This window comes from Lagopus muta, chromosome 7, assembly GCF_023343835.1.
Source record: "Lagopus muta isolate bLagMut1 chromosome 7, bLagMut1 primary, whole genome shotgun sequence".
Lineage (NCBI taxonomy): Eukaryota > Metazoa > Chordata > Aves > Galliformes > Phasianidae > Lagopus > Lagopus muta.
This window is the reverse complement of record NC_064439.1, coordinates 5,774,621-5,787,950: the sequence shown is the minus strand read 5'-3', so window position 1 is coordinate 5,787,950 and position 13,330 is coordinate 5,774,621. Positions and strand designations below refer to the sequence as shown.

General features: G+C 43.2%; 1 protein-coding gene across 2 annotated transcripts in view; it reads right to left on the bottom strand.

Annotated features, from left to right (window-relative positions):
• LOC125695836 (sodium channel protein type 5 subunit alpha-like) overlaps window positions 1–13,330 on the bottom strand; it is a 204,531-nt gene that overhangs the window by 50,174 nt on the left and 141,027 nt on the right. For both annotated transcript variants that reach the window (XM_048950819.1, XM_048950818.1), the window contains one exon: window positions 1,998–2,144. In XM_048950819.1, coding sequence (XP_048806776.1) covers window positions 1,998–2,144 — 147 coding nt within the window. The remainder of the gene's footprint in view (window positions 1–1,997; window positions 2,145–13,330) is intronic.

The following is a 13,330-nucleotide window of genomic DNA, read 5'->3' as shown; positions in this document are numbered from 1 at the left end:
AATTGTATTTAGAAACTGTTTAGTTCTTGGCACAACAATTCTAATTGAGTTGTAAAAAAAAAAAAGAGATAAATGAGTTAGATAAAGGGTGCAGAGATACTCACTGACAAGAAATAATGAAAGAACAAAGGCACGTGACTTTAGGGAGTAAGCTAAATGCAGAAGGAAGCTAGTAATGCTCTATTAATTTATATTAATTCATAAAATGAAAATGACATAATAACTGGTAAAATAAGGTAATGAAATAGCATTTTGAAAGGAAAAGATAGTCTGATTATTAAGGCATTACACCCAGCCACATTTTTTTTTCTAAATGAGTGAACTATTCTCTTTGATAAATAAATAAGTCAAAGTGGCCTGACACATTTAAAGGCAGATTCCAAACAGCTGTACAAAATATTTTATGGGCCAGTGTTTTGGCAAAGAAATCAACTGGTATGTTCTCTGAGTTCTGTGCCACCAATGATTTTATTTCTATGGTGCCTTACTGATGATTTGTACGGGATGAATTTTTAATCATATAATGTATCCTTTACTGACATGAACAGTGTTTTAGTCAGAACACATTCGATGCTTCCTGTTATTGACTGAACAACTCAGAGCCTCGTCTCTTGGGCGTATCAAATCCCTTAAGTTACTTCCTCACAGTTGTTGGCTGTATCTGGCTAGCCCCAAGTTCTTGGGACATTCATCAAAAAGATTAGCATGTCCTCGTGTGTCGGCACAAAGATTACTTCTGAACAGGAGGACTGTAAGGATGCAATGTCCACACAAGATTTAGCCTTCAAAAATAGCATCCTTTGGGCTTTGCTCTTTCATGCTGGCATTCGTAGCCTCATGTGAACTTCCGTTTGATTTCAAGTCATCCCTGGATTATTGCCATATTCCTCCACCTCTTTTTGGGCAGCCACAAATAGAATCAATTATACTCTACTATAGAAAGGTGACATTTGTGTTACAGGACCCTTTGAAAGTTGAGGGAGGAAATGGGGATTATTACTTTATCGCAGTGTTGCTGAATATATCAGAGCTAGAATGTTCCTGTCTTATGACATTTCATTGTAGCACTAAAAAAGGATGTAGTTGTAGTTGTTGCCAACACATCAGGGTTTATGTATCTTAAAAATACAGTTAAACAGGAAGGATAGGAAATCCCCTCTAAGAAAAAATCTGGAGATGGTCTTCTAATTTCTCCTAGTTACAATTCTTCGTCTCATTAGTTTGAAATCTGGAGTATCTCTTAAGTACATACAAATTCTTTTTATCTGAGATTATGACATGAAATGTTTGAGCTTCCTTCCTCTAAGGTCCGGACCTTTTTTTGCTGAATACAAAATCCAATATGCCAGTAAGTATTCTGGTGAGATTGCTCCTGAAAGAAACCAGGAGCATTTCTGGTGACTGGAAGTGGAGTTGAGCTCACCTAAGTGTAATCTACATGACACAGACATCCACAGCTCAGTCAGTTACTCTGGTCTCCCCTTACAGCCAGAAGAGAAAAACAGGAACTTATAAAATGCACTTCATCTGATCTACTTTAAATGTTGATTTCAGCAGGATATGAGACACTTTCACCTAATTATATTGGCTCCAGATCCTCATTGACTATTAAAGGGTCTCACATGACAAATCTAGAAGCAGATGTCCCCCTTACGTGACAATATGACTCAGCAGGCTGCAGAAGATGAGCTGCTCTGTGGCAGCCCAGTTTCCATTGCCCTGTCAGGATTTCCGCATGGGATTTCTCCTGGTGGGCACAGTCTCACCAACACAACGAGAAGCAAATCTGCACTTTGCCCGATATGAACTGAATGACACCAAAGCTTTCATGTCAGGTACATAAATTCTTGCACTTCTCATGGGCCTATACTTTTAACATGAAAAAAACCCACCAACAGTTAATATGCCCCAGACCCCCACACAGATCGGTGGCATGCACTATGGAGCTGGCGTGACGAATGGCATGCAGCATCAAGCAGGAAATTGGTTTCTGTTACCTCTTTTTGCCCTACTGGAGGTGGTGGCTCAGCCTTCAACTGCTTATCCACGTGCAACTCACTTAACTCTTCACAAATCTCAGAGTTCTGACTCCGGGCGCCTGGGCTTTGGCATCGCTGCCCCCTCAGCTGCAGCTGCTTTTCCTGCTGGAAATAATCCTAGATGGGTTTACTTTCCTTTTCTTTGATAGCATGCTTAGTTCTTAAGGAGATCTCCCCAGCTAGAAGAGAAAATAGCCTGAACTACACTTATCAGAGGATGACATCTTAAGGAAAAATGGCAAGCAACAAGATTACACAAGCTTATGCTGTAACTTTTCAGGTTTAACAACTGGATATGTCAAGAAAACTGGCTGTAAAAAAGGAAATTACAGATAGACCGGCTTATTGTTTTTGAACTGTTGCTGGGGGGCAGGAGGAAATTTCCTTCCCTTCTCCATTTTCAACCCAGTTTGGAGGCACAGGTTTTTGCAGAGACCCAGGGCACAGAAAGGGGCTTGCAGCTCAGCCGAGGGCTGCAGGGTGTGCTCAGCGACCAGAGGTGATATTTAACATCATGGCTGGAGGAAGGTGCGAGCACAACGCCCAGTGCCACACCACTGCTCTGCTCCAAATGGCACGGGAAAATGAGCTACAGATTCACAGGAGAAAGCTAAAGGTATCCAAAAGTAGAGATGAAAACCCGCGGGTGGACATGTAAATGTGTGCAGTGCCTATTCAGGAAAACACTTCAGTGTATTTTGCATCCACTGATGTCAACGGGACTTAACCACAGGTTGGAAAGAGAGCGCATCCATAAATACTTCACTAAAAAGGGATGAACTGTGGAATCAGAGCAACAATTTTTTTTCTGCAAACACATCTGAGCAGACCCAGTGCTTGGCAGCAGAAGCGGCGCCATTGAACTCAGCCATATTGTCCTGGGGCGATGATTCCTGCCGCTGTGCTCTCTCCAAGTGCTGCCAGGACTAATGGCAGAGCAGAGCACGTTTGCATGGTTGGCTCCTACATCTGGAGGCCCAGGTTCACTGCTGGTGTAAATCAGTTCAGCTTCATTGATTCACCTGTGATAGGGATTTCTCTGAGAACTCTGCGGCTCTATACAGCACTGCCATCGTTCATGCCATTGCTAATGCTGCTACTGAATTATTAATAAAACTCAAGCTGATTTCAAAGGGCTGTGCTGAATTGCTTACAGAACGACTTCCATGCTGAGAAAAAAATTACAAGCATAACAGGATTTCAACAGTAATTATTTAAACATATTTATCTTTTGCTCGTCCACCTTTTTTTTCCCTTTGGCTTGAGTGGCATTCGGTGTTATTAATGTATTAAACAAGCTTCTCCTCCCCGGGGAGCAGCAGCCTACCTGCTTTCGTTCTAAAGCCACATCACCACAGAAAGTCCCTCAAGAGGAACCGGCAGCAGAAAAACACTTTATTCCAAATATAACCATCTGAGAGAACAGATGACACAAAGGAAGCAGTTGGTTAAGCAAATTGCTCTCCATATAAATACCTTCGGACTGTCAGGTTTGTACCAATCCTTTAAACGTCGTTCTGTGTTTCTAGTAAATTAATTCAAAATCAAATTACTTGTTTCCTGCTTCAGAAGGCATGTGGTCTAAAATATATTCCAACTTTAATAAATTAAATTACGCACATCCAAGCCCGTACCTTCTGCATGAGAATGCATTACATACAATTTCTACCACAGAATCATAGAACTATAGAATCATATCATGGAATCATAGAACCAAGTTTTCTAGGCATAGTTTATCACTGATTTTCACAATCTATAATCACTGAATCCCTGACGAAAAGTAACACTTTTTAAAGAGCATCCCTGGAAATACTCTGTTATTCAGGGGAGAACACAGAATCATAGAACCATTAAAGTTGGAAAAGATCACTAGGATCATACAGTACAACCATCAATCCTTCACCACCATGACCACTCAGTGCCACAAAATGCTAACATGGGAAGCACGTATACTTGAGTAAGGCACTAAGCCATAGAAAGTTGCATGGTTTTTTTGTTTTTGTTTTTTGTTTTAATGCAATGTGCATACAACTTAGTACCAAGTAATCTTAATGGCAGGGTATCAGTTATAGCACTAAAACAACAGAAACAATTGTTTCATGTTGAAAGTGCAATGCAATCTAGGGTGACATCTCAAGCTCACTTATGCAGAAAGGTTGTGCACTCAGATTCATTAGAAATGAAGGCATAGATGAGAACAGACTGTGTAACTCAGTTGATCTGACAAATATCCAAGCTGTTAAGCAAATTATTGCACTGAATAACTAAGCTAGTGTCAAGTGAAAAGCTTATACTGTTGCTCTACTGACGAACCCTTCTGCATGGCACCAAAACTCAGGAATATTTTCATAGAGACTAAACTCTGGGAACACAGCCCCAGCTACTTCCCAGAAACTGCATTTGTACCAGGCATCTGATGAGTTAATATTAATTAATAGTGATGAAACACATTGTGGCAAATCACCCAACAAGGTTAGCAAATCGACTGGGTTTCTGCAATGGCTGATGCTAGCCCCGGTAAGCCACTCTCCTGGGATGGAGTCTCAGTTCCAGCACACAGTGCCTGAGGATCAGCAGGAACCTGTCCGGGGCAAGGTATGCTCCTCACAGTCTGCTTCACTTTGGACTATTTGCTTTTGCTCAAATTGCAGATGATTTGCTCTTCTGGAAGCAATGGCAGCAGGTTTATCTCCTGTAAAGCTCCCCACCATGGGTGGTTTATGTAATTTGTTTTTAATTTTTATATCAAGTGCCATGTTGGAAAGGCAATACAGATTATGTTAGTATTTACTGATTCAGTTGTTTTCATCATTTACAAAGTAAAACTTTTCAGCAGTACAATTTGTGCCCTCAAATGGCTGATTGGAAGCCTGGAATGTATGTCAGCTCCTTTGGAGCAGCAGCCAGAAGTTTGCTCACCCCTGTTCAGATCTGGGCCCTAAAAAGAGGTGTTCAGCCAACACTGTGCCAGGGATTATCACATGGAGGAGGATGGATCATGTCCTGTTGCCCTGCATGCTGCAGATCATTGGCAGCAACAGGAAAACAGCAACCGGATTGAAACCAGAGTATAATTTGGATTACATCTCAAGTGTGTGTGTGCACAGACCCACATACTTGTTTGATGGCACAAATAAATACAGAGGCTCCACACCACATCCTGCCTCTGAAAACCATGGATCAGCTAATTGTTTTGGGCTCAAATGGGGATTAGTGCAAATGCCAATCCCTTGCAAAGAAGACTTGCTGTTGGCAAAGCAAGATAAATACCTGTCATCGGTGCGGATTTGCTTTATTCCTTACCCGTGGAAACAGCACTTTTTCCATCCTGTGCAAATAAATTTAGAAAGATGATCCCCAGGCTTTCCTCTTTGATGGGAATCAGCTCAGATGGGTTCTCCTGATGCTTCACTCACTGCCTGAATTGTGAACCTGGCTTGGAGCATTTGTCTCCTCATTCCCTGGCTGTGGTTGTCATGGAAAGGATGTGCAGGAAATGTCCTCTCCCATGCAGGTGGGGATGTACAAAAGTAGCTGGCTCACTGCTGAGCTAGCAAAGCACGTATGAAGGATGTGGCAGGATTAAGTTGTAACATATTTCATGAGATTGGTGCTGGATGGGACAATGCAAATGCAAACTGCCCTCTACTCTGTCCATGGAACGTGGGAGAGCATTAGTCCTATCATCTTCTCAGCACCCCACCAAGATCACAGAATCACAGAATCATTAAAGTTGGAAAAGACCTCTAAGACCATCTAGTTCAACCAACCCATCAGCACCACACCCACTAAACGTGTCCCTGTGCCTTCTTGCAGATCTTTTTCAGTCACTGCCCATTGCACAAAGCTACACCAGGAGTGGAGGACACTGGCGACAGAAGCATCACTGCCTTAGCCATTTGTAGATAACAGTATGATTCTAAGCCTCCTCAAGAAATGCTACTGAATAGAGCAGCAATCAATCCTTCAACAGCCAACAACATATCTTATGGAATCATGGAATCACAGAATTGCTTGAGTTGGAAGCGACCCTTACAAGTCATCTCATCCAACTCCCCTGCAATGCACAGGGAAAACACAGCTCCATCAGGTGCTCAGTGCCCCATTCAGCCTGACCTTGAGTGTCTTCAAGTACAAAGCATCCACCAGCTCTCCGGGCAACCTGCACCAGTGCCTCACCAACATTATTGCAAGGAACCTCTGCCCTATATCCAGACTAACTCTCCTGTTTTACTTTGAAATCTTTTCCCCTTGTCCTATCGCAACAGACCCTGCTAAAGACTCAGTAACCTTCAGAGCTTCCTATAGTCAGCTCTGGGACATGAAAACTGTAACAAGAACCTGAGTAGCTATTCACGTACAGCAAATCCAGCTCAGTGGCAGAACACATGTAGTTACCAGAGGACTGTATACTCCAGCAAGTAACTGTTGATGTTTATGTTCGTCCTTGCAGACAGCTATGGATTTCCCAAAATTACAGTGCCTGGAAGCTATTGGCATCCTTTCTGGGCAACAGTTTGCATCCAGTAACTGGCATCCTTCCTGTGCAGAGAAGCCAAGAAGTAAATGATCGTGAAAGCTGAAATGTTTATATCCTACCTCTGCTCAAGGGGAGAACCAAGCAGACTGCAGTGCTTGCCGAAAGCAAGTGTGCCATACCACCCAGCAGCACCTGTTTCCTATGTGAAGATAACAGGAGGCTGCAGTCGGCAGAGCTGTCAGGCTGACAGCCTGTGGATATGCTGAATTCACTCTTTCTGAAAAGCCTTCAACAATCTGGCTAAAATGAGAGGGAAATAAATAGGCTTCATATAGGGAAACAAATGGTGGATTCTTGTGACCATCATTTATGATCCTGGTTCTCCCCTCACAAATGAAGGTAAATCCTTGTAGTACTGACAAAACCAGAGAATTTATCTTTCTGCATGCTCAGCATGTGAAGAAATGTCACCAAATACATCAGGAAAATCCCCCTGTTTCCTTAATATGAGGTGGGAAAATAAATACCATTAGCAGACGATGGCACCTATGATGCTTTTAAGGTGTGAGAGTCGTAGGATTTTTTGAGTTGGAAGGGACCCTTAAAGGCCACCTAGTCCAACCCCCCTGCAATGAACAGACACACACAGCTCCATCAGGTGCTCAGAGCCCCATCCCCTGACCTTGGGTGTCTCCCACTTCTCTAGGCAACCTGTGATAGTGTCTCACCACACTTAACATAAAAAAACCTTTTCCCTATATCCAGTCTAAATCTCCCCTTTTTTAGTTTGAAACCATTTTCCCTTGTCCTGTCACAACAGAACCTGCTAACGAATCTGTCCCTTCCTTATAGCCCCTTTAGATGATGGAAGTCCTCTCTCTTGTCTCCCTGGATCCTTCTCCAAGTCAAAACAGAATTTCTGCACTACTCCTTCTTAGACTGATCAGAACATTTTAAGTGTTTGAACTCTAGGCCTGGAGGAGCAGGGCACATCCTATCTAACACTGTGGTCCTTGCTGGCCCGAGATCTTTTCCCACACTGGGCAGCATGCTGCCCATAATAAAGCATTGATTCATTAGTCCAAAGGTTCAGTCTTAAAATTAGCTTAAGTGGGAGAAGTTGGCAAAAAGATGGACTGCCAAAGTTAATTTAGCTTGTTATCAATTCAGTAGTCTTAAATAGGCAGTGAAAGTGCTTCATAAGTGTTCATTGTTCAGAGTTCAAGCTAATACCCTCTGCTAAATTGCATTTTGAAGTTTAATCACACTCTACTCTATGTTTCTTTTGGTAATTGGGATCTCTCCACAGCATAATATGAAGAACTCAAACTAATGGGCTCCTCTGATGGAAGCTTACATTTTGGAAGTGTGCCTCAAGGCACAGCACGTTTTGAGAGGGTGCCTGAAACACCCCGGTCCTTTCTCCCTAACAAGGCAGTAATGTTTTCATCATTAAGGAAGCCTCATCTTAATCAGTCAATAGTGAAAGAAAAACAGTCATTCTTATAGATGCCACTATTTCCAATTCTGTTCTTCTGGACCACTGGACCATCTTGAAGCAAAGTGATTTCAAGCCCCCCCCCCCCCCCCCCCCAGCCTCATGCACACACACACGCTTGCTGTCTCCCCTGGCACAAAAACTGACTGCTGCTCATTTTGTCCAAAATGCTAAATGTTAGCATTTTCCTTACCAAAGGCAGAAACAGCAAGAAATGCTCATTTCTGGGCAGAGCGTCGCTCCAGGGAGGGACAGGGATCCTGGGAAATGGCACCCAGTAGGCTGTGACTGACGCGTGGTCCCCAGTCTGGGCTCGTGGCCAAATGCATGTTGACAAGTCTGCTACGCCTGATATCAGCTCACTCGATGCCAGGCTTTGCTTTTTTATTTTCCTCTTTCTTTCCTCCATCAGCTCCCTGTGTTTTCCGGAACCTCAGGCACTATGCTGCAGACAAATGTACGTCCCGAGCACCATGCATGCTGGCTGAGCTTCCTAAAACCTTTATGGACACCATGACTGCTATCTTCACATCAGCAGAGATCTGACATCAAGCTTTGCTCTGCCTTGTCAGACTGAAACAAAGTAGATACAGATGCCATTCTATGCATCAACAAAGACAGAGGTGCTTTATATCTGTGATTTACAGCTCGTTGTTTGTTTGTTTGTTTTCCTAATGGGCTTGCTGCTATTCTTCCTAAGGTGGTAAACACAGAATTATTCTGTTTATTTTATTGCTCAAAACCCCTGAATTGAGTTTTCAAGGAATGAAAAGCAAAACATGAAGTTTAAAAAAAGAGAAAGCCAGTCAAATGGTGCATCTAATAACAGCGAAAAAACACTGCTGTCTCACTTGATCAGAAAAACACTGTCCCAAATAAACCTGAGAAGCAGACCACTGCAAGATTTACTGTGTGCACACTCTCCTGCTAGTACAAACTGGGGAGTCATCAACTGACTTCGAAGGTATTTCATACAGCAGCACTAAAAGGGAATTTGTCCCATGGATTGGAACTGCAAACAGCCCAAATATAAACACTGCTTGAAAGGGCAGTACAGTTCCATGCAATAAAGTATATGTCCTGCAGTAAAAGGCTGGAATTAATGCACCCTGTCAAATAAATGCATGACTTCATCTTTGATTTGTAGATGTTAGAATTACTAGGAGAGTAAAACATCGTCACAAATACTTTTGTATCAAAATCTTTACGCGCTGGCATTTTTAGGGCAATTATCGATAATTTCAGCCACACTGATGTCAACCTGGAATAATTCAACTGACTGTTACAGAATTGCACCTGTTTTAGTTACTTGTCCATAATGGACAGAAATGGTACAGTTCAAAATCCACTGACTGCAAAAGAAACAGATGTTGGTCCAGATGTGCATGGTGAACTCTCTGTTACCTGAGATATTTAATTCTTCCCTCCATCTCACAAATGATGTATCACAGCTAAAATAAACTTGCAAGCTCTGTGCAGGAATTATTGCTTGAAGTCCTTGACTCTGCGTTATGAGAAAGCTAAAACTTGATGATCCCAGTGGTCCCCACTGACCTCGAAATTATTAATCTCTTACTGGAAGAAACATGGAAAAAAGCCATCAGAAACTGCTTCACCTTGTCAAATGAAATTGAATTAAGTCAGTAACGCTGAAAAAAATTATGGGGAAGAAGAGAGGAAAAGCTCAGGGTTCAGGGCAACATGGGAGCTGTACCACTGAATAGAAACTGTGGTCACAGACAGCTCTGTCACTGGCATGTATGGAGGCAGATATTTATCAAAAGCCCGGCAAACTGATTTTCCAGGGAGATGAGTTTGGTAAAGCCCAAACAAATATGTAAAGGAGAGGAGAATTGCCAATTGATAAAAAACATCAACGTGACTGAGAAAGCAGGGAGTTTTGTGGAGCAATGAATATTCATTGGGCAGTGTGCACCCTTTGGGTTCCCTGTGCAGATGAAGGCTCAGTCCTCTTGGAAATCATAAGAAAGATGCTGTTGTGTCATTGAAGGGTCTTGGGGGAAAAGGGGCCTACAGGAAAGATGGAGAGAGACCACTTACTGGAGAGTGTAGTGATAGGACACGTGGTAATGGCTTGAAACTAAATGAAGATAGGTTTAGAATAAATATTGGGAACATACACTTTACTAGGAAAGTGGTGAGATGCTGGCACAGGAGAAGCTGTGTGTGTCCCATCCCTGGAGGTACTCAAGGCTAGGTTGGATGGGGCTCTGGGCAACCTGGTTTGGTGGGAGATGTCCCTGCCCATGTCAGGGGTTGCAACTGGATGTGCTTTAAGGTCCCTGCCAACCCAAACCACTCTGTGATTCTGTGATTCTAAAATTCTAACAGCACATTGAGGAAGAGCAGGTGGGAAACAGGGCAACACTGGGAGGCAATGGAGAAAGCATCCCCTGCCTGCAGTCATACTCCCTGCCAAGTCCTGGGAAGGTGAGGTTGAGTAGGCAATAACTCTCTGCCATTTAAGGATTTCCACACCCACAGAGAAGCCTCAGAAATGGGAAGGCACGGAATCTTTGCACGCTCAGATGGTACAAACCAGCCGTGGTGGGAGCTGCGATCTGGCTGCTGTGAACCACGTTGTGCGTGCCTGGTGTCGAGGAATGGGTAAGAAGCTGCAACATGCTCCGTCCCAGCAGCAGGCAGAAAGCACTTTCCATATGACCCAATTAGCCACTCCATTGGAACAAATCAATAATGGCATTTTCTGGAGACAAGCAGGCAAGTGCTGCTGGCTCGGCACTGCGCTGCATGGGGAAGTACGGAGGTGTTATCTCTGTGGAAAGCAGCATCCATGCCTGGCTTTAAAACTGCAGAGGGGACAAATGTGGCCAAGAGCCAGTAGTTACTGCAGCATCATAGATTTTCTTCTCTGTAGCATGCCACAGATAGATCAAGTCAGCAGTTTGATTAAGGCAACATATGCAGTAATTTAATTTAAGGAAGGGGAGAAGGCAGTAACAGCCGTACTGGGCTGACTCAAACAACAAACAAAGTTTAGAGCAATTTTCTGATGTTGTGCAAATGATGTTTGCTGAAGGGGGACCTCATCAATGCAGGAAATGATCTGAACTTTGCAGAAAGACATACATTCATTTAGGGGTTAGAAATAGAAACAACACTGAGTTCAATGGTGAAAGTGTAGGACATTACTTTGGGAAGTAAGCTAGGATGTCAGCCCAAAATCACTCACCTGGAACCTCTTTTTAGTCTGTCGTGCTTGTTTGGTTTTTTTTTGAACCACAAACTGATGTCTCTGTGATAAAGGCATACATCTGGGCTATAGCTGTGGGCTAAGCAATAACAAGGCAGGAAGTCTTACTTGTCTAATGTAAATGGCATGGACTCCTCTGATGTCTGAAGCTTTTAATGCAATTAAACTGCAGGTAAGTTCTGGTAGGAATCCCTGTATCAGGCTGATTGTACACTGAATTGTTCCATCACTTTACTGTATCCCCAAATCACAGAATCATAGAATACTCCAAGTTGGAAGCGATGCATAAGGATCACTGACTGCAACTCCTGGCTTCACATAGGTTCACCCAAAAATCAGACCATACGTTTGAGAAACAGATCCTTACTCCTTAAGGGAATGAAAACTGATGTGTGTATGAAAAGGTTTTTTATAAGCAGTTACAAGAAAATCTATGGAAGCTTAAGAAAGCAATTTCTAAATTTTAACCATCAGGGATGCTAAAATAAGAGCCCAAAAGAACATTGAGAAGATGCAACCAGAGAGCTGCTGTGGTTGCTGCTGAGCTCCTGGGAGCTGTTCTCCTGCTAGGACAACCTGTATTTCATAGAATCACAGAATCCTGAAGGTTAGAAAAGACCACTGTGATCATGTAGTCCAACCACTAAGCCACTCCACCATGCCCACTGACCACGTCCCTCAGTGCCACATCTCCATGGTTACCTCCAGGGATGGTAACCCCACCACGTCCCTGGCAGCCTGTGCACTCAGTGCATTGCCATTCTTTGAGAGTTTTTCCTAATATTCAACCTGAATCTCCTCTGGCACAACTTAAGGCTACCTCTCATCCTGTTTAGAATTACATATCTCAAAGAAGAGGGAAAAATGGAAGACCGTTTTCATGTAATAGAAGGCAATCTGGACACCAACAGTATCCAAAGCATGAGTGGGACAAGGAGTGGGGATGGATAAAGCACTAAACAAAAAAGTTGCAGTGATTGGCATGAACACATGTGCCAACACCAGGAAGACTAATAAAGCAAGTTCAAGGCGATCCTTCCTCAGTCTCACCCTCTCCTGCCAGCTTCTTGCACCTGCGCTGACTGCTATTGCTCATCTTTTCTTTCTGATCCTGTCACCATGCGTGGGCTGCAGGCATGTGTCTCCAGGCTCTGTGAGCAGGCAGAGCATCTCGCTTACATCTCAGCAATCAAAGGAGATTTAGAAGCTATCAGGTGGGCTTGCTCCTTCAGAGCCCTCTCGGTGACAGTGCCACACAAGTGCAGCTTTCAGGATGACGGCTGCTGCCAGTGTAAGCTTTGATAATAGAAATGGCAGCTGAAATTTAAACTGAGACATTTCTAAGGGTTTCTCGTCATCTGAAATTTTAAACTGCTGTGTGTAACACTGTAAGGCACAGTTCTCTGAGCCAGGATGGCTTACTTTAGAGCAGTTTTGTGAATTCTCCAGAGAGCCCAGCATTGGTACAGGAGCTATAAGCTGAACTGATCACAGAATCATGGAATCACAAAATCTTAGAATGGCTTAGGTTGGAAGGGACCTTAAAAATTATTGAGCTCCAGCCTGCCTGTTGTGGGCTGGTTCCCAACCACCATATCAGGCTGTCCAGGGCCCCATTAACCTGGCTTCAGGGATGTGGCAATCATCACCCTACAATATCTCATTGGGATTCACAGCTTTGTGGTTCTGCCTGAGACCAACCTCTCTATAGCCTCTTAGTCATGGTGGATGAGTCTGGAGTGACGTGAGCACACAATGACCAGAATATGGCCCAGGACCTTCAGCTGACAGAGGAAGTATGAAGGGCATGTAAGAACTGTGTAGATTCACTTAGCCATGTGCTTGAGAGGCATGCAGTGCATGTAACCTCTTTATACATTATTTTTTGTCTTTTCTCCCATGCAATTGCACCAAAATCGACATGCATTTGAAGAAAGGCAATATTGCCAAAGGGCTGCCAAATTCCAGGTCAGCCCACAACTATGAAATGAAGCAGGGTACATTTTCTCCTCCCAAGCAGTATATATAAATGCACATTCTCTTTGTACATGCTAAAATATTTAAATATGCAAAAATAT